Below are 25,929 nucleotides of genomic sequence, written 5' to 3'. Positions count from 1 at the left end.
TTAGCAGTGAATGATGACATAGACTTAATTGGCATCACAGAGACATGGTGGAAGGAGGATAACCAATGGGACAGTGCTATATCGGGGTACAAATTATATCACAATGACAGAGAGGAGCACCCGGGAGGCAGTGTGGCGCTTTATGTCCGGGATGGCATAGAGTCCAACAGGATAAACACCCTGCATGAGACTAAATGCCCAATCGAATCTTTATGGTTAGAAATCTCTTGTGTGTTGGGGAAGACTATAGTGATAGGAGTATACTACCGTCCACCTGGTCAAGATGATGAGACGGACAGTGAAATGCTAAGAGAAATTAAGGAAGCTAACCAAATTGGTAGTGCGGTGGTAATAGGAGATTTCAATTACCCCAATATTGACTGGGTAAATGTATCATCGGGACATGCTAGAGAGATAAAGTTCCTGGATGGAATAAATGACAGCTTTATGGAGCAATTGGTTCAGGAACCGACGAGAGAGGGAGCAATTGTGGATCTAATTCTCAGTGGAGCACATGATTTGGTAAGAGAGGTAATGGTGGTGGGGCCGCTTGGCAATAGTGATATTAATATGATCAAATTTGAATTAATGACTGGAAGGGGGACAGTAAGCAAATCCACGGCTCTCGTGCTAAACATTCAAAAGGGAAACTTTGATAAAATGAGAAAAATAGAAAAAAACTGAAAGGAGCAGCTACAAAGGTAAAAAGTGTACAAGAGGCATGGTCATTGTTAAAAAAAAAAAAACCAACCATGTATTCCACACATTAAAAAAGGTGGAAAGAAGGCAAAACGATCACCGGCATGGTTAAAAAGGGAGGTGAAAGAAGCTATTTTAGCCAAAAGATCTTCATTCAAAAATTGGAAGAAGGATCCAACAGAAGAAAATAGGATAATGCATAAGCGTTGGCAAGTTAAATGTAGACATTGATAAGACAGGCTCAGAGAGAATTTGAAAAGAAGTTGGCCGTAGATGCAAAAACTCACAGTAAAAACATTTTTAAATATATCCGAAGCAGAAAGCCTGTGAGGGAGTCAGTTGGACCGTTAGATGATCGAGGGGTTAAAGGGGCACTTAGAGAAGATAAGGCCCTCGCGGAAAGATTAAATGATTTTTTTGCTTCAGTGTTTATTGAAGAGGATGTTGGGGAGATACCCGTATCAGAGAATGTTTTCATGGGTAATGATTCAGATGGAATGAACCAAATCACGGTGAACCTAGAAGATGTGGTAGGCCTGATTGACAAACTGAAGAGTAGTAAATCACCTGGACCGGATGGTATACATCCCAAGGTTTTGAAGGAACTCAAAAATGAAATTTCAGACCTATTGGTAAAAATTTGTAACCTATCATTAAAATCATCCATTGTACCTGAAGACTGGAGGGTGGCTAATGTAACCCCAATATTTAAAAAGGGCTCCAGGGGCAATCTGGGAAACTACGGACCAGTTAGCCTGACTTCAGTGGCAGGAAAAATAGTGGAAAGTTTTCTAAATATCAAAATCACAGAACATATAGAAAGACATGGTGAATAAAACAAAAAATGTCATAATGCCTCTGTATCGCTCCATGGTGAGACCTCACCTTGAATACTGTGTACAATTCTGGTCACCATATCTCAAAAAAGATATAGTTGCGATGGAGAAGATACAGAGAAGGGCGACCATAATGATAAAGGGAATGGAACAGCTCCCTATGAGGAAAGACTAAAGAGGTTAGGACTTTTCAGCTTGGAGAAGAGACTGCTGAGGGGGGATATAATAGAGGTGTTTAAAATCATGAGAGGTCTAGAACAGGTAGATGTGAATCGATTATTTACTTTTTCAGATAATAGAAAGACTAGGGGGCACTCCATGAAGTTAGCATGTGGCACATTTAAAACTAATCGGAGAAAGTTCTTTTTCACTCAACGCAGAATTAAACTTTGGAATTTGTTGCCAGAGGATGTGGTTAGTGCAGTTAGTGTAGCTGGGTTTAAAAAAGGATTGGAGAAGTTCTTGGAGAAGTCCATTACCTGCTATTGATTAAGTTGACTTAGATAATAGCCCTTGTATTACTAGCAACAGTAGCATGGAATAGACTTAGTTTTTGGGTACTTGCCCCATGTTCTTATGGCCTGGATTGGCCACTGTTGGAAACAGGATGCTTGGTCTGACCCAGCATGGCATGTTCTTAAGTTCTAATGTGTGAACACTGGCAGCCCTTCATTCTGGAGAATTAATGTGTACACAAATGAAGAATAAGAGCTGCCCCGTGTTCATCCCTTTTTTATTCCTTTTCTGTTCTATGAGTTGCAAGCTGTAAAGGCAACTTCCAGGACTTTGCAGCAATGTAACACTGATAGCTATGTATTTTAAATTTTGCTTTACATCCCTCACCCGTAGGACTGTTGCTAATGAAAATCACTGCCCACCTCGGAGGATAGTGGGTATATGGCGCCCGGGAAGTCCCAGGGAGACTTGCTTGTGCAGGGTGGAAAAGAGAGCAGGGTCGAGGCAGTGAGATCCCAGCAGTACCATATTCTTTGAGCACTGTTTCCTACTTCATGGGCAGGACACATTAGAAGACACTTTAGGACGTATTTTTGTAGAGGAAGTGCTTTGTTTTGCACGCGATGCATTTGAACTGATTGATGTGACTTTTTTCAAAATAAAGCCACTTGAAACCTGTTCTTTAATTAATATCTAACATGAGAGACTGCAATATTCTTAACGTATTAGCGAAAGATCTACTTCCCCAAGGACAAGCAGTATGGAAGTCTTAGTGTCATCGGATGGAGCCCAGCCCAAAGTTTTGATGTCAAAGATTATACAGCTTTCGAACATACCCTACTGAGCATGTGCAGCTGTAGTTATCACCCTGCCCCCTAGACAGAGTCCCTCGGTCTCTCTTTTTTTTTTTTTTCCCCTCATGGAGTCTTGGGGTCTCAGTATTCAACTGTGCTCTCTCCTCACAGTTTTTGTTGTGATTTTTTTTCTAGAGCTGCAGCTGTTTTCCTTTTTCTTTTCCTTTTGATACATTTTTTAAAATTTTCTCTTATTATCAACTTTCTGCCAGCAGCATGGCAGGCCTTAGTCACTAAGCAACCTGGCAGAGTCTAATTGTATTACTTAATAAATAAATACTGCATCTGCTGTTTAGCTTGTGTCCTCTCCTTACTTTTCTGTCTTTGTGCTTTTGTCTGTAGCTGACAGGACTAACAGAATGAAGACTGTGAGTGATCCGTGTAGGCCACTGAGCCTGGGGACTCGCCTGAGTTCTATTGAGCAGGAGTTCTATGTTGTTTCACTGATCAATTGGCATCAATGTGTAGGCACAGTCAGTGAAGGGATTGAGGACTGCACCATACCTGTGAGAGGAAGAGTTCATCCTCCCCACATTCTAGGGCAGTGGTTCTCAACCTTTTTCCCATCGTGACACACCTGACAGACCACGCTCACATGTGTGACACTGCTCATTACAATTTACGATGGAAATAAAAAATAAAGGTCCAGTATTATTTTTATTGTTAAGAATGACACAAGAAAAAGATACGTATCCTGTCTGAACAGAAATTGCATAAACAGTAAACATCCCACACCAAAACAGTGCCAATTTCCAGCACTTAACAGTAACCACCTTACCTAAGAAAAGGCAACACTGAAAATATTATACCAGGCCTTAAGACACCAATACATCTATTAGGAAAACGGACCAAGTCAGGCTGCTATAGAGCCCTACACAGAAACTACACCCCAGCAGAAAACCTCACCTAAATCACATGTGCTGACCCTCACCTAACAAAGAATAAAGAGACCAAAATGCATAACTAGAAGCATGCAGACAAAAACTGATTTGGAAACCGCAACAAGCCAGAGTCTCTGTATGCAGTGCAACAAAGGAAAAAAAGAAACATCACCCATCCTTTTTTGCAAATCAAGAAATATAAAATCAGTAGCAGTAAAACCATACTAACAAAAAGAACAGATTATTTCAAAACATTGGATGAATGAAATATCCAATAATTAAAACTCATATAAAAAATTTCTAGATACCAATAAAATATTTCAAAATAGCAGACACAAAGACCTAGTAATGAAAAATAATAAGGATACAAAAAATTTTTTTGCTCTGCATATCTGGGAATGTTTGATATCCAGGTGCCCTGAGATTGTTTTGAATTAGCAGGAGGAGGGATGGTTTGCTTGCATCTTTCTCCTCTCTCTCACACTGGCTCTCAATCGCTCACATATACACATGCTTTTTCTCTCTCACTTATATAGGCTCTTAATTACACATTTACACACATGCTGTCTATCTTTTCAGGCTTACATACACAGGCTTTCAATCACACACATACATGCTGTCTTTTTCTCTCACAATCACATACTCACATGCTCCCTCACCTAAACCAGCTCTCAATTACAGACACACCTGCTCTTTCTCTCACTTTCACACATGCTCTCAATCATACTAACATGCTCCCTAACGTAAACCAGCTCTCAATCACACAAATCTCTTTCACATGTACAGGCTCTCAATCATTCACAGACATGCTCTCTCTCACACACACACACACACACACGATCTCAAACACACATGCTTTCTCATTCACTCACTCTCCCTCCCCCGAACTAGCGGCAGCAGCCTCCTCCACTTCTAACCCTAAAGGCAGCAGCAACCTACTTCATTTTCAGCACTCGCGGAGAAAAGAGTCCCATCGGCCGCGGGGGTTGACGACGTTCTTTGTTTTTCTCCAAGCCGCACAGCTCATTCCTCAGGCTGCGCCTCTCTTCTCTTCTTCGGGCCGACGCTGCCTGCACTAGCATGGTCTCTTCTTCCCATGCATGCACCCGCTGCTCACCACTTCCTCTTCCGGGCCGCGGGGGGGGGGGGCGGGGAGAAGAGAGCATACCGGTGCCGCTGACTCCAGCTGTCCTGCCGCGTTCCGTCTGGGCTATCAGCATTTTCCCTGTACGTACCAGGATCAGTCTAGACGGTGGGTTATGTCCCCCGTCCAGCAGATGGAGTCAGAACAGACTTCGAGGGACGTCACCAGTATAAGCCAGTGCTCCCTCTGCTGGAGCTCTGTATCTTTCTGACTCCAGCAGATGAGAGTTGGGGGATCCACGGTCTCCCCAGGCTGATTGGATTCTTTTTCAGGATTTCTCTTTATTTCTTCTCTTTCTTCCTTTCAGGTTTTCTTGTTATTGAGCTATTTGAATCAAGTTAAATTCTTTGAAAAAAAAAAAAGGGAGGTTTCTTGTTTGGAGGCGTGTCTTTCTGCCTTCTCTCTTGCTTCCTCCTCTGTTGCTTCCTCCGTTTCTGGGGTAAGTTTGGTTTTTTTGTTCCCCTGTGTTGATTTTTCCTTGTAGGGTTTTTTCTCTTCACAGGTTGTTGGAGCCCCGTGGTTGCCGGTGGGCCGGCTCCCACGTGTCGGCAGGCGATCCCGCGGCTTTGCGGCCTATTTTTCGCGTCCTCTTCGGCGCTGCAGGGATCCCTTTGGCGGGTTGTGCAGGCCCTCCGGCCCCCCCGCGGCACCTCTTTAGTGCCCCTGGCCCCCCCCCGAGGCTTTTTTGCCCGCTCCCGACGAGTTTTGAGAATGCCGCGGCCGTCTCGATGTGCGGCCTGCGGCGAGCCGGGGTCAAGGATTTCAAGGGAGGGGATCTGCGCGAGGTGCCTCCCGGGCGGGGAAGGCACCTCGCAGCCGGCAGCCGCTTTTTCCTCTCTCCCCTCCCCCCCTGCCGGGGGGGGAGGGGAGAGAGGAAAAAGCGGCCATTTTGCTTTCGCGGCACCTCGCTGCTGTTGAGGCTGTGACCGAGCGGAGGGATTTTCGGGAGGTCTCACCTCCGAATTTATCCCCGGAGGGGGGCTTGTCCGATCCTGGGCCCTCGGAGGTTCCTTCCTCGGACCCCCCTCCCAGCTTGCCTCGTTTTTCACCTGAGTTTATTCTACTCATGCATAGTGCGTACCTTCAGGGATTGGGGGCTCCCGGGGACCTGGCCCCTCGCCCTCCACCGGCAAAGACTCCTCGGGTGCCCGTGGCCCCTCCTGGGACGCCCCCTGACCTGGTTGGGTCGGTGTCCGGGGCCCCAGCTCCTCTTCCGCGGCCTCGGCCTGCCACGGGAGCGGTGGCACCGATCTCGCCACCCTCACCGGATCCTGCGGACCCTGCGCTCTCGGAGCTCCCTTCCGAGGGGGATGACCCGCTGGCACTCCGGATTTTCCAGCGGGACGAACTGAATGATCTGATACAGCAGATCCTTTTGGAGCTGGATCTTGATCCTCCTCCGGATCCGCCGCTCCCGGTGGCGCCCGCAGTCACCACATCGGCCAGAAAGGGGGACCCGGTTCTCGCTGCCCTTCGTCCCCGGCCTCGGGCATTTCCCATCCATGAGTCTTTCCTGCAGCTTCTCACCAGGGAGTGGGATACCCCTGAAGCCTCATTTAAGGTCATTCGTGCCATGGAGAAGTTGTACCCGCTGCCAGAAGACTTCTTGGATCTTATCAAGGTTTCCAAGGTGGATTCAGCCGTCTCGGCGGTCACCAAGAGGACGACGATCCCGGTCACGGGCGGCACGGCGCTCCGGGATACTCAGGACCGCAAGTTGGAGGTATTCTTGAAGAAGGTTTTCGAAGTATCCGCCTTGGGCATGCGGGCTGTCATGTGTACCTCACTGGCTCAGCGGGCCAGTCTCCGGTGGGTGCAACAGTTGCTGACTTCTCAAGCGTTACCAGCGGACGAAGCCGCGCAGGCTGACCGCCTGGAGTCCGCGATAGCCTATGGGGCCGATGCCCTGTATGATCTCTTCAGAGTACAGGCGCGTTCCATGGTATCGGTGGTGACGGCTAGGAGGCTCCTTTGGCTCCGCAACTGGGCGGCAGATGCCTCCTCTAAGTCGAGCTTGGGGTCCTTGCCTTTCCGCGGAAAATTCTTGTTTGGAGATGACTTGGATCAGATCATCAAATCGCTCGGGGAGAATGCTGTTCACCGACTCCCTGAAGACAGACATCGACCCTCCAGGGCTTTTGCGTCTACCCGGACTAGAACCCGAGCGCAGAGGCGCTATAGGTCGTACAGGCAGCCGGGGACCCGTGCTGCCTCCTCCTCCTCCAGACCCCAGACATGGTCTCGGTCCTTTCGGGGGCGCCGCTCCGCCCGTGACGGCTCCGGACAGGGTCCTCCTCCACCAAAGTCGTCCCAATGATGCCAGATGCCCCCACTCCCCCATGCCCAGGATAGGGGGTCGCCTGGCGGATTTCTACGGGGAGTGGGTAAGGATATCGGCGGACCAGTGGGTTCTGGACACTATAAGGGACGGCTACACTTTGGAGTTTGCCCGTCCTCCCAGAGACCGGTTCCTCTTCTCCCCCTGTGGCTCGGACCTCAAGAGGGCGGCGATACAGCAGACTCTGGATCGACTACAGGGCATAGGAGCCATTGCCCCCGTCCCCTTCGGCGAGGTGGGCTCGGGTCACTATTCTATCTACTTCGTCGTGCCAAAGAAGGACGGTTCCTTCCGGCCCATTCTCGATCACAAGGAAGTCAACAAGTCTCTGCGAGTCAGCAGGTTCCGCATGGAGACGCTGCGCTCGGTGATTGCAGCAGTTCATCGAGGGGAATTTCTGGCCTCCTTGGATCTGACGGAGGCCTATTTGCACATTCCCATCCTGCCGGCGCATCGTCGTTTTCTCCGCTTCAAGGTTCTGGGCCAGCACTTCCAGTTCACAGCTCTCCCGTTCGGTCTAGCGACAGCGCCTCGCACCTTCACCAAGATCATGGTTGTCGTCGCCGCGGCTCTCCGCAGGGACGGGATACTTGTCCATCCCTATCTGGACGATTGGCTGATTCGATCGAAGTCCTTTGCCCACGGACAGGAGTCGGTGGCCAGGGTGGTCCAGGTCCTACAATCCCTGGGATGGGTCGTGAACTTCGCCAAGAGTTCTTTGGTTCCTTCTCAGCGCCTGGACTTCCTGGGTGCCAGCTTCGACACGCTGCAGGGCAAGGTGTTTTTGCGTCCGGACAAGGCTCAGTCGTTGCGGGAGCATGTCTGTCATTTTTCAGCTTTGCAGGAGCCCACTTCCTGGAATTATCTTCAGTTGCTGGGAGTGATGGCGTCCACCATCGATATGGTGCCCTGGGCTTTGCGCACCTGCGCCCTCTGCAGGCGTCCCTCCTCTCCAGGTGGAAACCGGTGTCCCAGGATTATCAGGTGATCCTTCCTCTCCCCTCTGTCGCCAGGGACAGTCTGGACTGGTGGCTGGTGCCGACGAATCTAGCTCAGGGTGTCTCTCTCGATGTTCCCAATTGGGTGGTGGTCACCACCGATGCCAGCCTCGTGGGCTGGGGCGCCGTCTGCGACCGCAGCGCAACACAGGGAACGTGGTCCCCGACAGAGGCGACCTGGCCGATCAACCGTCTGGAGACCAGGGCGGTGCGGCTGGCACTACAGCGGTTCCTTCCCCTGGTGCGGAACAGGGAAGTACGAATCCTCTCCGACAACGCCACCACGGTGGCCTATATCAATCGACAGGGAGGCACGAAAAGCAAGCATGTCTCCCTAGAGTTGACCCCCCTAATGGAGTGGGCGGAAAGGCATCTAGTCAGGATCGCAGCTTCTCACATCGCCGGAGTGGACAATATCCAGGCGGACTTTCTCAGTCGTCAACAACTGGATCCCGGCGAATGGGAGCTCTCCGCCGAGGCGATGCGGCTGGTGATTCAGCGGTGGGGCGCACCGCATTTCGATCTGATGGCCACGGCCGCCAACGCCAAGGCACCTCGGTTTTTCAGTCGCCGGAGGGAACGAGGCGCGGAGGGGGTGGATGCCCTAGCCCTTCCGTGGCCGACTCGTCGGCTGCTCTACGTCTTTCCTCCGTGGCCCCTGGTGGGCAAAACGCTCCGCAGGATAGAAAATCATCAAGGTCCTGTGGTACTAGTCACTCCGGAGTGGCCGCGCAGGCCCTGGTTTGCGGACCTTCTCCAGCTGGTGGTGGACGGCCTGCTTCGGCTCGGTCATCTTCCTCGGCTCCTGCGCCAGGGTCCAGTATATTTCGACCAGGCCGAACTCTTCTGTCTTGCGGCATGGCTTTTGAACGGCGCCGCCTTCGACGCAGGGGCTACCCTGAGGCGGTAGTTTCTACAATGCTGCGGGCCCGGAAGTCTTCTACTTCTGTTACTTATGTGCGAGTTTGGAGAACGTTCGACGTCTGGTGTTCTTCCAGGGGGATCCGACCCACGGAGGCGTCTGTCCCGTCGATTCTGCAGTTCCTTCAAGATGGTCTGGATAAGGGACTCGCCTATAATTCCCTACGAGTCCAGGTGTCGGCCCTGAGTTCCTTCGTGCGCGCGGATGGCTCTCTTCTCCTGCAACCGGACGTTGCCCGTTTCCTCAAGGGGGTCAAACATGTGCGCCCTCCTGTCCGGGATCCTTGTCCCTCCTGGAGTCTCAACCTGGTGCTTCGAGCCTTGTCAGGGGCACCTTTTGAGCCGATACGTGGAGCGACCCTCAAGGATCTGACTCTAAAGGCGGTCTTCCTTGTGGCCATCTGCTCCGCGCGTCGTGTCTCGGAGCTACAAGCGTTGTCCTGCAGGGAGCCTTATCTCAGGTTCACGGATTCCGGTGTCTCCCTGCGCACCGTACCTTCCTTCCTTCCGAAGGTTGTCTCGTCTTTTCACTTGAATCAGACGGTGGAACTTCCGTCCTTTGGACCCAGCGAGCCTAGGTCTCTTCGTCTCTTGAATGTCAAGCGCACCTTGCGTCACTATCTGGAGGTGACCAATGATTTCCGGCTCTCAGATCATCTCTTCGTTCTCTGGTCCGGTCCGAAGAAGGGGTGTCAGGCCTCGAAGACAACGATTGCGCGATGGCCTAAAGAAGCTATCTCGGTCTCCTACATTGGAGCTGGCCGTATTCCGCCTAGCGGGGTTATCGCTCATTCCACCCGCTCACAGGCGGCGTCCTGGGCGGAATCTCGCTCCATCTCCTCCCAGGAGATCTGCCGAGCAGCGACGTGGAAGTCGCTGCATACCTTTTCACGACATTATCGACTGCACCTGGCGTCGTCCTCCATGGGACACTTTGGTGCCCAGGTTCTCCGAGCAGGGCTTTCAGGGGCCCACCCGGTTTAGGGAAGCTTTGGTACATCCCACCGTCTGGACTGATCCTGGTACGTACAGGGAAAAGAAAATTATTCCTTACCTGCTAATTTTCGTTCCTGTAGTACCAAGGATCAGTCCAGACGCCCACCACTCTGGGATCTTTCTGCTTCTGCTCGGTTCTGATGCCTGTCGATATCTTCTATTACCTGCTGTTTGTGCCTTGTTTCTGTTTTGCACAGCTCTCTACAAGTTGGGTTCTTACCGCTCGTTGGCGGTTCATTGTTATTGCAGTTTAGTGCCTGTCTTTTCAGGTATGTTGAGTAACTTGATTCAATCCCTTTCGGGTCCTTTGGGCTTTGCTATACGGGATACTGAGCTCCAGCAGAGGGAGCACTGGCTTATACTGGTGACGTCCCTCGAAGTCTGTTCTGACTCCATCTGCTGGACGGGGGACATAACCCACCGTCTGGACTGATCCTTGGTACTACAGGAACGAAAATTAGCAGGTAAGGAATAATTTTCTTTTAAGCCCGGTTGGAGGACCTATTTTGCTTGGAAGGGGGAGCAACTGGGTCAGCGGGGGAACGAGAAGTGTGGCGACACACCTGCATGTTCCTGGTGACACACCAGTTGAGAACCACTGTTCTAGGGAACTAGTCTTGGGCAAAAGCCCAGGAAGATGTAGCCTCCCCTCTTGCTTGCCAATGCTGGCAGTGCAGCATCCTTGTGAGAGAGGGTGCGCTTCGATGCCATGCTTTGAAATGGTTGTCCATGTACACCCGTGCCAGCACACCAAAAGTTTGACATGTCGATGTCAGGACTGCATCGGGGACCAGGACTCCCATCGAATACCCTGGTCACCCTTGATGCCGTTGAGGTGCTGGGACACCCTCGAAGTCGTAAGGGCCATCAGGCACCATGCATGCTGTTGAATGCACTGGCTGGGGGCAGGAGCCCTTCCGTGCCATAGGCATTGGCAGGCAATGTCATGCACAGTAGGCGCCATTGAGCCAGAGGAACAGCACCAACCTCGAACATCACGACCAGGACTTCCATAGAGAACCTTGGTCACCCTTGTTGTCATCAGAGCTGCCTTCGATGCTATCAAGGTGCAGGGCTGCTCTTGAGGCAATCGAGCACCATGGAGACTAACAGGTGTGTTTGCCAGCGATGCCATTCATGGCTACTCTTGATGATGAGCTCCATCACCACCAGGGGGTACCTGGATTGCCATAGAGCGCCTGGTTGCCCAGAGACTTGATCGCCAGGGCACGGACATCCAGAGAGCCCTTGAGCGCCATGGAGGCAGTCAGCCAACAAGGGCTTTGGGCCTGGGGCAGCTGTGGCACCATCAAACGCCAGTGTTGTCATCAACCCGATGCACTCTGGATCACTGAGGCATCCAGGGTGCACCAAGGCCCAGTACCCTCGAGGTTATCGAGCTCTGGAGGCGCCAAGTCTCCTTTGAGGTACCGGAAAGGACTCAGAGGGGCATCAAGATGTGCTGTTGATGGCATAAGGCCGTCGGGTGCTGTGGGCACTGATGCATTTGGGTGCCCGGAGCTGCTATACAGCACCAAACGCACTGGGATCATGAGGCATTGGAAGCTTCAAGCACCATTGGTGCTGCCAAGTGCCAGAGTTGCTGTCGAGACTAGCGTCAGCCAAAGACACTGACATGAACACCATCAAGCCTGCGAGGAGCTGTCAAGGATACTGGCCATTATCTGTTTCTTTGGAAACTAATGCTGCGTGACGGTGTCAGAGAGCCTCCACATTCAGATACCACAGGCATCATTGGTACTGCTGGACCATTGACGCCTTCAGGCACCAATCTCCATCAGTGCTGCTGACTCTCGGACGTGTTTGCGAGTCATTGGTGCCTTTGGGTGCAGTGTACCCCATGAGTGCCACCCAGCTGTTGTCTGCAGGCGCCTGGAGCGTCATCGATGGCGCTGCATGCCATCAAGCATGTTAAGCACTTGTGGCACGGTCAAGTGCTGTTAGAGCCCTAGGTGTGGTATTGGAGGTACCATAGATACAATCCATTGCTTGTGACCACCGAGGGCACTATTGGCATTGGGAGTGCTGTTGCCACTGTGGGCACAGATGGTCGTGGTTGGATGCTGCAGGGCAACAATGGAGCACGGGTTGGATACGGCAGGGATCATCTATTCCTCCAAGCATTCCAGGCACTGATGAGCAATATTCTCTCTGTCCGTGCCGAGCACAGCTGTGCCAGAGATAGCGGGACTGCCATTGTTGCAGTGACATATCGGCTTTCTCATCTGTTTCGCACTTTAGGGTTTGGAACACTAGCAAGCAGGGTGCCATCACACCCTCTTGGATTGCTTTTTGGTGGTGCACAGCCACTGATTCTAACAGGTGGTGCTCTGTCCCTGCTGTGCCATGGGATTCTACCCACAAGCGCAGCTAAATACGCAGCTATATTCACAGCTTTACTTTCATATATACTCTTCCCTGGTCTCCTAGATAATTATCTTCAATTACCTCATCCCCAATTATTTAGTAGTTCCTTACAGCCTAGGTATAACTTATATTGTCATATTGCTTGCTAAATTGGTTTGCATACTCTGCCTATTAATCTTTACTGGATAACACATAACTTTTAGTTCAAATACCTATTAAAAATCTTTGCCAGGGCCTAAACATACCTTACCTTATGTTTAAGATTGTAATTAATCAGAGAGAATTACAATCTTAAACATAAGTTTACAATTTAATTCAATGCAACAGTTATGGTGCTTATGCCCCAAGGCCTATCATTTGGGGACCCAAGGGCTGTCCCTTTTGCCTTCAGCTGTCTAAAATTAAAATGGAGCTGATCCATCTAAGGGAGCAATTGGCCAGGATTCAATTAACCTCCCCTTCCTTGAAACATCCATCTGTCACCCATCTCCCACAGCGGTTACGGAATCCCAGGAAAAAATATTTTACAGTGGGCTCAGGTAGAACTAGACATGTGACAATCAGGCACCCACCTTGCCCAAGTTTACAACAATCTGTACCTCAACCCCCACTCCCACAGAGTTATCAGACAATCCAGGATTCAAAAACTCAGAATTAATTGGATAACAGTAGGTTCTGACAGAATAAGACCTGTGACGGACATGCGAAGTGAAAATAACAATCAATCAGCTCAAAAAAACAAAAAAGGGTTCCTAGGAAGTGCAACATAGCAAGGGAGAAAAATTGGAAAGCTATGACTACAAATGCTCGCAGTTTGGGAATAAAATCTCAGACCTGCAGGCCTTAATGGTGGAGGCAGACTTGGACATTGTTGCTGTCATGGAGACATGGTTCATGGATTCTCATGACTGGGATACGGCCATACCAGGCTATAACTTGTTAAGGAATGACAGAAAGGACAAAAAAAGGGGAGGAGTAGCACTTTATGTCAAAAATAATATCCAAGCAACTGAACTGCAAGGAAAGTGGGGTAGAGAAGAAGCATTATGGGCCGTCCTAAAAAAAAGATGATGGTGCATCCATTTTTACTGGAGTGGTGTACAGGCCTCCGACTCAAACGGAAGAACTAGACAGAGATCTGATCAAAGACATTATAAAGGTGGGAAAGAAGGGGGAAGTGTTGATTGTTGGTGACTTTAATCAGCTGGATGTGGACTGGAGAATCCCTTCTGCGGAATCTAACAGAAGTAGAGAGATAGTGGATGCCCTGCAAGGGGCTCTGTTCAAACAAATGGTAATAGAACCCTTGAGGGAGGGAGTTTTACTTGACCTAGTGCTCACTAATGGGGATAATGTCTCTAATGTCCGGGTGGATGCCCACCTCAGTACCAGTGATCATCAAATAGTATGGTTTGATATTGCAAATAGGATCCGGAGAAGTGTCACAAAGACCCGAATTTTGAACTTCAAAAAAACAGACTTTGTCAAAATGGGGAAATATCTGGAGGCAGAACATGAAGACTGGGAGAAAATGGGAGAGGTTGAACAACAGTGGGCCAAACTAAAAGGAGCAATTACAAAAGCAGCAAATCTGTATGTTAGAAAAGTAAACAAAAGTAAGAGAAATAAGAATCCAATCTGGTTCACAAAGGAGGTGGCTTATGTATAAAAGCAAAAAAAGCAGCTTTTAAGAAATAAAAATCCCAAAAAGTGGAACACAGGGAGGGTTATCTGGCGAAACTGAGAGAGATGAAAAAAGTAATCAAGAAAGCAAAAAGTCAGACAGAGAGGAAAGGATTGCCAAGGACATAAAGCGAGGTGACAAAACATTTTTCATGTATATCAGAGAAAGGAGAAAGGGTACATAGTGGTATGGTGAAATTAAAAGGGGATAAGGATCAATGGGTGGAGAGAGGTGATGAATTAGCTGAAATATTAAACAAATACTTCAGTGTTCTCAAAAGAAGACCCTGGAGAAGGACTGTCACTTGTTATCAAGACTGTAGAAGGGAGTGGAGTAGACGAAACTCCATTTACAGGAGATAATGTATGGGAAGAGCTAAGAAAACTGAAAGTGGACAAAGCCATGGGGCCTGATGAGGTTCACCCCAGAATACTGAGGGAACTCAGAGATGTGCTGGCGGGTCCACTGTGTGACCTGTTCAATAGATCTTTGGAAAAGGGTGTAGTGCCTAGTGACTGGAGAAGAGTGATGGTGGTCCCGCTTCACAAGAGTGGGAGCAGAGAAGAGGCTTGAAACTACAGGCCAGTTAGAATCTCCTCGGTGGTGGGAAAATTAATGGAGACCCTGCTGAAGGAAAGGATAGACAACTATCTACAATACGGTGGGTTGCTCTATTAGAAGCAGCATGGATTCACCAGGGGAAGGTCCTGTCAGAAGAATCTGATTTCTTTGATGGGGTGACTAGAGAATTGGTTCAGGCAAGAATATTATGTACAAAGAGCACTCTATGTAATTTACTTGAATTTTAGTAAAGCTTTTGATATGGTCCCACACAGAAGACTCAACAAAATGAGAAGCTTGGGAGTCAGCTCCAAGGTGTTGGTGTGAGTTACAAATTGGTTGACGGATAGAAGACAATGAGTGATGGTAAATGGAACCTACTCTGAAGAGAGAATGGTGTTAAGTGGAGTGCTACAGGGATCGGTGTTGGGACCGGTTCTGTTCAACATCTTTGTGAGCGACATTGCGGAAAGGATAGAAGGTAAAGTTTGTCTATTTGTGGATGATACTAAGATCTGCAACAGAGTGGACACGCCAGAAGGAGTACAGAGAATGAGAAGGGATTTAAGGAAGCTGGAAGAGTGGTTGAAGATATGGCAGCTGAGAATTAATGCCAAAAAATGCAGAACCATGCATCTGGGGTGTGGTAATCTGAAAGAACTATATGCGTTGGGGGATGAAGGGCTGATGTGCATGGAGCAAGAGAGAGACCTTGGGGTGATAGTGTCTAACGACCTGAAGTCGACGAAGCAGTGTGACACGGCGTTAGCCAAAGCCAGAAGAATGCTGGGCTGCATAGAGAGAGGACTATCTAGTAAGAAAAGGGAAGTGATAATCCCCATGTACAAGTCCTTGGTGATGCCTCACTTAGAATACTGTTTTCAGTTCTGGAGACTGTATCTCAAAGGAGACAGAGACAGGATGGAGGCGGTCCAGAGAAGGGCGACCAAAATGGTGGGTTGTCTCCATCAAATGACTTAGAAGAGGAGAGGTTGAAGTACCTAAATATGTATACCCACCCTGGAGGAGAGGAGGTGCAGGGGAGTTATGATACAGACCTTCAGATACTTGAAAGGTTTTAATACATGATCATCAACAAACCTTTTCCATTGGAAACAATTTAGTAGAATTAGGGGTCACAATTTGAAACTCCAGGGAGGAAGACTTAGAACCAATGTTAGGAAATATTTCTATACTGAGAGAGTGGTGGATGCCTGGAATGCCCTTCCGGAGGAAGTGGTTAAGACTAAAACTGTGAAGGATTTCAAAGGGGCATGGGATAAATACTGTGGATCCCTAAAAGTCTAGCGGATGGGAATAAATAAAAAAGCTTAACAGGCACAGAGCATCAGTTACTACCCTTAAGAGAAACATGGGGGTAACCTGCACGGAGTGGCAGTTTCTACCTTAGGAAGCTTGCTGGGCAGACTAGATGGACCATTTAGGTCTTTTTCTGCCATCATTACTATACTATGGGGTGCATATGTGTGCCGCCATCTGCAAGAAGGGGTACCGCTACATGAATACTGGTCATCGCATTTTTAATGGAAGAATACACTATTCCGCCAGTTGCCCTCTAGTGTAGATGTGTATGTGTGTTTTTCTCATGGCAAGCACAGCAAGTTGTGTGCTGCTGCCACAAGACTGCCCTAAAACTGTGTTCCTAGTTGTACTTACATTGAATCCCCTTAGGGGGTAACCTCTGGGGCTCCATCCTTGCAGGTGCATTGCCAAATTGGAGCATCGATTCATTTGAATTGCTACATCTCCTTGCAGACCAGGACCTGTGGGTGTTGGGGAGACAGCAGCAGTGTCGATGGACTGTTCTTGCTGGTCCAAGGATTACCATGGTGGACTACCTGTTTGACTGGGTGACCACCTGCGGCCAATTTGGTTGCTTATGAACTTCAGCGATCAGCAACAGTAGCCCACTCTTCCCTGGAGAATAGAAAGGTTTTTTGGGATCGGGAAGCCCTGATTCTTGTTGCTTTCCTGTCCCTTTGGAAAATGGAGATATGACTGGGTTTTCCAGAGGCGACCCTGATTGGGTCTCCCTTGAACTCCAGGTTGTCCACTCCTACAAAGGGTTGGCCCTCATTCTCTGTTTTCCAAAAAAGGGATTTCATTACCTCTCTGATTGGCAGTCTCTGCCTGTTCCCCCACGGATCCGAGAGCAAGTCGGGCATTAACATTTTTTCCGAGGTCATCTTAAGGCTCAGTATGGCATGTTCTTATGTTATTCTCATCATACACAGGGTCTTCCCTTCTGGGCAGCTCTCCGGCAAAGATTAGGGGTTTCTCCCGCACGGTTCTCACTGAAGACTGCTTTTGCCAGTTGTTCTCACATGAGGGTCTCTACCTCTGGGAGAAGGATTCTGGTCCATTTGTATCCCAGTTGCCAGGTATGCCTTTCTGTCTCTTACCATATCATGCTGCGTGAGTTAGGGGATAAAGGACCCTGCAATAGCAGTGCTATGCTTTTGATGCGGTGGCTTGCGAGTTATATTTCCCTCTTTTAGGAATAAACTTGTCTATGGGCATTGAGGTCTTAGTTCATGCAAGCATTATTCCACTTACTGGACCACATGATTCCTTGAGGAAAGTATATGTAATGATGGCCTTAGGTATTGATACCTAGGCCAGGTTACTGGGCAGTCTTGTTAAGAGATCAGTCCGACCCTGCCCTGGTATCCTTCGGGTTGTCAGGTCAGTAAAGAAATCCTTTTCTACAGGGGTTTGCATTTGCAGCATCCCTGCTTTCTGTTTCTTGGTGGAGAGTTCTGGATTTCTTCCCCGGTAGGTTTGCTCTCAGTTTCCGCTGTTCCTATCATGCTGAGAGGTCTACGTCAGGGGGTAACTCCCTACTGGAATTAACAGTGAGTTGTTGGTTGGGGTTTATAAATACAGCCTAGCAGCTTTTTCTTATCTCTGCAGCCCCAAGGTCTGCCTCCTTTTGTTTCTTCGCTCCTTCCGACTTCTGATCAGAATGTTGGGGGGGGGGGGGAGGAGAAAAGCTAGGGTATTCTTGGTATATATTAGTGTATACTTGCAGAAATCTGAACACCACCTTTTCCCTGCTTTTTACACCAAGTTCTGGTCAGTACTGCCTTTAGCTTTTCATACTTCACTGGGTCAACCAAAGTCCCTTCTTGCTCACCTGAGATGTACTGTGGACAGGATGGATAGGCCTACCCTTGACAAGGTGGAATGTGGATGATGAGCTTCAGGCCCTACTTTGGGGGGGGGGGTAAGGCTAGCAATTCCGTTCAGGGATTGTCTTTCATCACCTGACACTCTTGACAGCTGTCCTAGGTGGTAAGATCTGTCTGGCAGACAAGGTCTACGATAGTCCTGACTGCTTTTGCTGCTGCTTCTTCCAAATATCGCTTGGGTTTTTCTGCCCATCAGCCAATCATTGGGCACATTTCGGCAAATGCTTTCTGTCCTTCAAATGCTAGTGGCCCACAGTTCCTTTCAGGGGAGCTCTCTGGTCCCAGTTGGATTTTTCAGTAGACTTGTGACACAGAAGGAAATTGTATGGTCTTCCTCCAAGTGTTCTTCTCTTGGTTAATTTTCTAGGCTTTTTCCTGTATACTGGAGGATTTAGACCTACTTTGCTTGTCAGGATTTGCTAATCCAAAACCCTGACTGTAATATTTCCGTGAGGCAAAGTATGCTTTTGCTGGACTTTAATCATGACCCTGCCTTAGGTGCATCGGGGTTGTTTGTCTTAGTCTGTTCTTTGGTTTTCTTTTGTAAAACAAAGCTCTTGTCCCACCTAGACCTGTTTTTGGGTCAGCTGCCTCACAGGAAAATGGGAGAAAGGTGGTGCTTTCAGCTGTTTTGTCCTGTTTTCAGCAGTCTCTATCTAGGGATTCACCTTTGTGTGAGGACTGCCTTCCTGCTTGTCCTTGGAGAAAGCAGAGTTGCTTACCTATAACAGGTGTTCTCAGGACAGCAGGATGCTAGCCCTCACAAAACCCACTCGCCTCCCCTGGGAATTAGTTTCTCATGTATTAGCTATATCATGGACTGAGGGACTCTGCCTAGGGGGCAGGGCAGTAACTACAGAAGCACATGCTCAGTAGGGCATGTTTGAAAGTTCTAGAATCTTTGAGATCAAAGTTCCGGGCCGGGCTCCATCCAATGATGTCATCCATATGTGAGAGCTAACATCCTGGTGTCCTCGGAGAACACCTGTTACAGGTAAACAACTCTGCTGTTTGCAGACCACAATTATAAAGCGTGTATAATTGCTTCATATCCGAACGGAGCAGTGCACATGGCTGCCACCCACCCTCCCCCTGTGCTGAACACACATTTTAACTCCTGATGCATTAGCATAACAGCTTACTGCTTAGGGAAATAAAATTAAGTAGCTTGTACGTTAGGAAACTGTATGCTGAATTTCATCTGTCTGCATTGGCCTATTAGTGACTGGAGCTCTGTGTGCCTCTCTCTCTCTCTCTCCCCCCTTCCCAATGTGACAGCTGACTTAACAAATGGAGCAGATTTCCTCTTGTGTGGATTTTTTTCTTTTAAAAATGTCTTATTTTCAGCAATTGTTTCTGCACAGAAATTATTTGTGCGACATAACTAAAGCTACTATAATGAAAGCAAAGGCAGGCTGAGGAGTAAACGTGTATTTTATTGCTTCACCCTCCCGAGCACCTAATCTGCCCTTGGCATCTCCAGTAAATCTGTCTTGATAAGATAGAGAGCCCCAGGCAGCAGGAGGAAGTAACTCACTGTTTAAGGCACTGGATATCCCAATGACAATCAGAAAGATGGTCCTTGTCCCAGCCAGAGCCATGGCTTCTGGTTCCAAACGGCAGACTCATCTGAAGAGTTATGAAGTCTCCTGGAAATGCGAAGAAAGCATCACTCGTTACGAAAATCTTGGACAAAACGTAGCAGCACAGAGCTTATTGCAGTATGAGAAGATACTTTTTTTTTCTTATTTACCTTATGTGGTTTTTGGCTTTCCTGTCCCTGCTTCTCCAGCCAGCCTCCTTCTTCCCACCTACACTTAGAAATCACTCTCCTTTCCTTTTCTCTTTTCAGTAGGGGGCTGCTGTTCGGGGCCACAGTGGCAGCTTCTTTTGGTGCTATAGGTCTTCCACAGCAGGCAGCAGACCAAGACCCAAGCACCTGGGATTTTTCTATCCACCTTCCCTTCATTTTGTGTATAATGAGTATGCTTTGTCAGTACACTCTGGCATTATTAGTATCGGGTTTTATTGCCTTTTATTTTAACCCGTAAATAGTTAATAGACATATCAAATATTTCCTGCCATTTTTCAAGCTATTTTGTTAGTTGTGTGCAGGTATTCACTAGGCTGGAACAGTGCAGCCAAGTAAGGTGAAGTCCCCACTCTGCTCTCCTGAACCCAAGCATGCAAGTGCTCCATCACCCCCCCCCCCCCCCACCTGCCCTCCTGTACCCAAGCGTGCAGGTGCACCATCACATCCCCCCCCCTGCCCTCCTGTACCCAAGCGTGCAGGTGCTCCATCACATCCCCCCCCCTGCCCTCCTGTACCCAAGCGTGCAGGTGCTCCATCACATCCCCCCCCTGCCCTCCTGTACCCAAGCGTGCAGGTGCACCATCACATCCCCCCCTGCCCTCCTGTACCCAAGCGTGCAGGTGCTCCATCACATCCCCCCCCTGCCCTCCTGTACCCAAGCGTGCAGGTGCTCCATCACATCCCCCCCCCCCTGCCCTCCTGTACCCAAGCGTGCAGGTGCACTATCACATCCCCCCCCCCCCCGCCCTCCTGTACCCAAGCGTGCAGGTGCTCCATCACATCCCCCCCCTGCCCTCCTGTACCCAAGCGTGCAGGTGCTCCATCACATCCCCCCCCCCCTGCCCTCCTGTACCCAAGCGTGCAGGTGCTCCTTCACATTCCCCCTGCCCTCCTGTACCCAAGCGTGCAGGTGCTCCATCACATCCCCCCCCTGCCCTCCTGTACCCAAGCGTGCAGGTGCTCCTTCACATTCCCCCTGCCCTCCTGTACCCAAGCGTGCAGGTGCTCCATCACATCCCCCCTGCCCTCCTGTACCCAAGCGTGCAGGTGCTCCTTCACATTCCCCCTGCCCTCCTGTACCCAAGCGTGCAGGAGCTCCATCACATCCCCCCCCTGCCCTCCTGTACCCAAGCGTGCATGTGCTCCATCACATCCCCCCCCTGCCCTCCTGTACCCAAGCATGCAGGAGCTCCATCACATCCCCCCCCCCCTGCCCTCCTGTACCCAAGCATGCAGGAGCTCCATCACATCCCCCCTGCCCTCCTGTACCCAAGCGTGCAGGTGCTCCATCACATCCCCCCTGCCCTCCTGTACCCAAGCGTGCAGGTGCTCCATCACATTCCCCCTGCCCTCCTGTACCCAAGCATGCAGGAGCTCCATCACATCCCCCCCCCCCGCCCTCCTGTACCCAAGCGTGCAGGTGCTCCATCACACCCCCCCTGCCCTCCTGTATCCAAGTGTGCAGGTGCTCCATCACACCTCCCCCTGCCCTCCTGTACCCAAGCGTGCAGGTGCTCCATCACATCCCCCCCTTCTCCTGTAGCCAAGCATGCAAGTGCTCCATCACATCCCTCCACCACCTCCTGTACCCAAGCGTGCAGGTGCTCCATCACATCCCCCCTGCCCTCCTGTAGCCAAGCGTGCAAGTGCTCCATCAAATCCCCCCTGCCCTACTGTACCCAAGCATGCAGCAGCTCCATCACATCCCCTCCCCACCCTCCTGTACCCAAGCATGTAGCTGCTCCTTCGCATATCCCCTCTGCCTTCCTGTACTTGAGCGTGCAGATGCTCCATCACATCCCCCCCCCCTCATCCTTCCCATACCTGAGCGTGCAGGTGCTCCATCACATCTTGCTTCTCTCTAGAATCTGCCACTTGCTGGCTTTGAATTAGGGGCAGCTAGTGAGGAAGGGTTTCCGGCATCTGGGTGAGGGGTGCATAGTGAGAATGGGTCTCAGGTGTCTGCAGTTCTCTAGTTCTGCAAAATTTGTTGCATCACACAGCTACTGTAGCGTAGAAGATAAGAAATGGCTAACCAAATGTAAGAGATCAGTTACAACACCAAGACTAAGAGTAGCTCTCCATATCTCTGTATCATCTGTTTCAGCAATTGTAGTTGGACTTGCATTTTTAGTTTCAAAAGTATTTTTAGTAACTTATATTTTGTGTTAATGAAATGTACTAAAGTGATTACACTGGCAGCTGAAGACCTTGGTTTATCCACAGAACAAGTATAGCATGGGCTGCAGCAGTGAAGCTATATATGCATACACACCAGTTTCCCAAACACACCATCACCAGAGAACAGATACAGCATGAAAACAAGTGGAAGTCCCTCTGTTTACCCACACACACACTGTCCCACCACAAACTGAGCAGTGCAGATGCAAGATTCACATCCACACCAGGTAGTGGCAGTGCATCTTCCCTTGTACACAGTGCCTATCACTGGCAGTTGCATTGAAACCTTCCATTTTATACACACTGCCTCACCAATATATCATTATTTATTTGATTTATATATTTCACCTTTGGCAGCAAGATTCGCACACACCAAATACAGAATGAATGGCAGCAGTGCAAGCATCCCTCATTCACACACCCCCTCCATAGGATAGGTGGAGCGCAGGCAGCTGCATTATAAGCGTTACACGCAGACACTACTCCATCCCCGAACAGGTATTGCACAGACATTGGCAATGCAAGCTTCCCCCATACACACGCTCACATACTGCCTCAGCAGAGAACGAGTACAGTATAGGCTGCGGCAGTGAAGCTACACGTACAAACACTCTCCCTTCCTGCTCCACAAGACCCTCCCCCCCCCCCCCCCAACACACACACACACACACACACACACATCACCACAGGACAGATACAGTATGGACATCAGTGCAAGCCTCCCCCTCTCTCACACATCTACTGCCCCACTACAGTATAGGCAGTGCCAATACAAACTTTTCACTCATGCACACAGACATCCATTGATCAGATACAGTACAGGAAAGCTTCCCTCTCTCACACAGCCCTACCACAGAACAGGTACAGCACAGGTGACAGCAGTGTGCAGTTCTCACAGCACATTTACACACACGCACACTTCGCCAGCACAGAAAACAATGTGAGCTTCCCTTACACTCACACACTCTCCTAGCATGGTGACAGAAGTGTTCAAGCTTCCCACACCACATGTGCACACAGGCACACTTCCCCAGCACAGAAAGCAGCAGTGTAAGCTTCCCTCAAGCACACAGACAGACAGAGCACAGGTGAGAGCAGTGTACAGGCTTCTCATACACACACAGCTGCAGTACTGGGTGTGTTGGTGTAAGCTGTCACTGCAGGGTTAGTCTGAGCACTCCCACCAAAGAGACTGTCCCTGCAAGAATATTGTGAGGTGCTTTGGGAGCTAATAGTCGAATATTTTATTAAACATAATCTTTTTCTTTCCGTTTAGATGATTCAGCGGCTCGTGAAGCAGACGCTGAGACTTAATGCCGTGCGTGAGATTGTGGTGAAACGAAATCTCTTTACAATGCAGCTGCAGTCAGAGGAGTTCCAGGCCCTGTTTACCAATGGGTTGAAAAGTGTGGCAGGTGAGAGCTTGGAGAGCTCGTTGATAAGGCTGCATTCTCTGCTCAGAATGAATGCCCTGTGATGTGCCTCCCCACACCTCATTTCATCTCCCGCTCTTCTTTAGTGAGCTCTTTCAGATTGCTTGAAAACATGAGTGCAGACCCCAGTCTTGGAGGGCCCTTTGATTTTATCCCACTCCCTCTCTGGGAGGTTTGTGATATGCTTCACTGACAGAATCATTATGAGCAGACTAGATCTGCATTTGTAAATTTTACGCATACAACCACATGCAAAGCAGCTCATTGTAATAGGGTTCCCTGTACGTACCCGGATCAGCCCAGACTGCTGGGTTATGCCTCCCTTCCAGCAGATGGAGACAGAGAAAAACTTGAAGGACACCCCTGTAAGTAGGATGCGCCTCCTGCAGCCCCCTTCAGTATTTCTCTGTCTCCAGCAGATGAAGGTAGCAGAACCTGCAGTCCTGGCTAATTGATTCTAAACAAGAAAAACAAAGAAAAAGTGAGTTGCAGTGACAGGAGTCCTTTAAATTTGTTTGGCTGAAACAAAGTTTCAAAAAAAAAAAAAAAAAGAGCCAGGCCTCCCGAGGAACAGAGTCATTTCTCATAAGAACATGCCATACTGGGTCAGACCAAGGGTCCATCAAGCCCAGCATCCTGTTTCCAACAGTGGCCAATCCAGGCCATAAGAACCTTGCAAGTACCCAAAAACTAAGTCTATTCCATGTTACCGTTGCTAGTATTTGCAGTGGCTATTTTCTAAGTCAACTTAATTAATAGCCGTTAATGGACTTCTCCTCCAAGAACTTATCCAATCCTTTTTTAAACACAGTTATACTAACTGCACTAACCACATCCTCTGGCAACAAATTCCAGAGTTTAATTGTGCATTGAGTAAAAAAGAACTTTCTCTGATTAGTTTTAAATGTGCCACACACTAACTTCATGGAGTGCCCCCTAGTCTTTCTATTATCCGAAAGAGTAAATAACCGATTCACATCTACCCGTTCTAGAGCTCTCATGATTTTAAACACCTCTATTATATCCCCCCTCAGCAGTCTCTTCTCCAAGCTGAAAAGTCCTAACCTCTTTAGTCTTTCCTCATAGGGGAGCTGTTCCATTCCCCTTATCATTTTGGTAGCCCTTCTCTGTACCTTCTCCATCGCAATTATATCTTTTTTGAGATGCGGCGACCAGAATTGTACACAGTATTCAAGGTGCGGTCTCACCATGGAGTGATACAGAGGCATTATAACAATTTCCGTTTTATTCACCATTCCCTTTCTAATAATTCCCAACATTCTGTTTGCTTTTTTGACTGCCGCAGCACACTGAAGTGACGATTTCAATGTGTTATCCACTATGACGCCTAGATCTCTTTCTTGGGTTGTAGCACACCTAATATGGAACCTAACGTTGTGTAACTATAGCATGGGTTATTTTTCCCTATATGCATCACCTTGCACTTATCCGCATTAAATTTCATCTGCCATTTTGATGCCCAATTTTCCAGTCTCACAAGGTCTTCCTGCAATTTATCACAATCTGCTTGTGATTTAACTACTCTGAACAATTTTGTATCATCTGCAAATTTGATTATCTCATTCGTCGTATTTTTTTCCAGATCATTTCTAAATATATTGAAAAGTAAGGGTCCCAATACAGATCCCTGAGGCACTCCACTGCCCACTCCCTTCCACTGAGAAAATTGTCCATTTAATTCTACTCTCTGTTTCCTGTTTTTTAGCAGTTTGCAATCCACAAAAGGACATCGCCACCTATCCCATGACTTTTTACTTTTCCTAGAAGCCTCTCATGAGGAACTTTGTCAAACGCCTTCTGAAAATCCAAGTACACTACATCTACCGGTTCACTTTTATCCACATGTTTATTAACTCCTTCAAAAAAGTGAAGCAGATTTGTGAGGCAAGACTTGCCTTGGGTAAAGCCATGCTGACTTTGTTCCATTAAACCATGTCTTTCTATATGTTCTGTGATTTTGATGTTTAGAACACTTTCCACTATTTTTCCTGGCACTGAAGTCAGGCTAACTGGTCTGTAATTTCCTGGATCGCCCCTGGAGCCCTTTTTAAATATTGGGGTTACATTAGCTATCCTCCAGTGGTAGGCTTGCCGTGTGCTTTGCTCTTCACTCCAGGGTACCAGGAGCAGCAGCCGGTGAGTGACTGGGGGGGGTTTTACCGGTGGGCCGGTCCCTCCGCCCCGGCCCAGAGACAACCGCGAGTTGTGCTCTGGTGAGGCCAACGCAAATTAAAAAAAATAAAAAAATAGAATCGGAACGCGCACATTTACCAAGGTGATGGTGGTCGTGGCGGCAGCTCTCCGTCGCCAGCAGATCCTGGTCCATCCCTACTTGGATGACTGGCTCATTCGAGCGAAGTCAAAGGAACTATGTGAGGCGGCGGTCGCCAGGGTGGTGCAGACATTTCGCGCTCTGGGTTGGATAATCATTGCGGACAAGAGCCAGTTGTCCCCCGCCCAGGTCCTGGATTTATGGGGGGCAAGAGTCGATGATCGGATAGACAAACTCATGT

At 49.0% G+C, this 25,929-nt stretch overlaps 2 protein-coding genes across 13 annotated transcripts in view; one reads left to right on the top strand and one right to left on the bottom strand.

Moving 5' to 3' along the window:
* IL5RA (interleukin 5 receptor subunit alpha) overlaps positions 1–19,632 on the bottom strand; it is a 59,693-nt gene extending 40,061 nt beyond the window's left edge. The window contains exon 1 of the mRNA XM_029597528.1: positions 19,506–19,632. Coding sequence (XP_029453388.1) covers positions 19,506–19,569 — 64 coding nt within the window. The 5' untranslated portion in view covers positions 19,570–19,632. The remainder of the gene's footprint in view (positions 1–19,505) is intronic.
* Positions 1–25,929, top strand: part of TRNT1 (tRNA nucleotidyl transferase 1) — a 67,785-nt gene that overhangs the window by 22,278 nt on the left and 19,578 nt on the right. For all 12 annotated transcript variants that reach the window (XM_029601487.1, XM_029601483.1, XM_029601480.1 and 9 more), the window contains one exon: positions 23,239–23,377. In XM_029601487.1, the coding sequence (XP_029457347.1) occupies positions 23,239–23,377 (139 nt within the window). The remainder of the gene's footprint in view (positions 1–23,238; positions 23,378–25,929) is intronic.

This window comes from Rhinatrema bivittatum, chromosome 4 (genome assembly GCF_901001135.1).
Source record: "Rhinatrema bivittatum chromosome 4, aRhiBiv1.1, whole genome shotgun sequence".
NCBI classification, from domain to species: domain Eukaryota; kingdom Metazoa; phylum Chordata; class Amphibia; order Gymnophiona; family Rhinatrematidae; genus Rhinatrema; species Rhinatrema bivittatum.
This window is presented reverse-complemented; position numbering and strand designations above follow the sequence as displayed.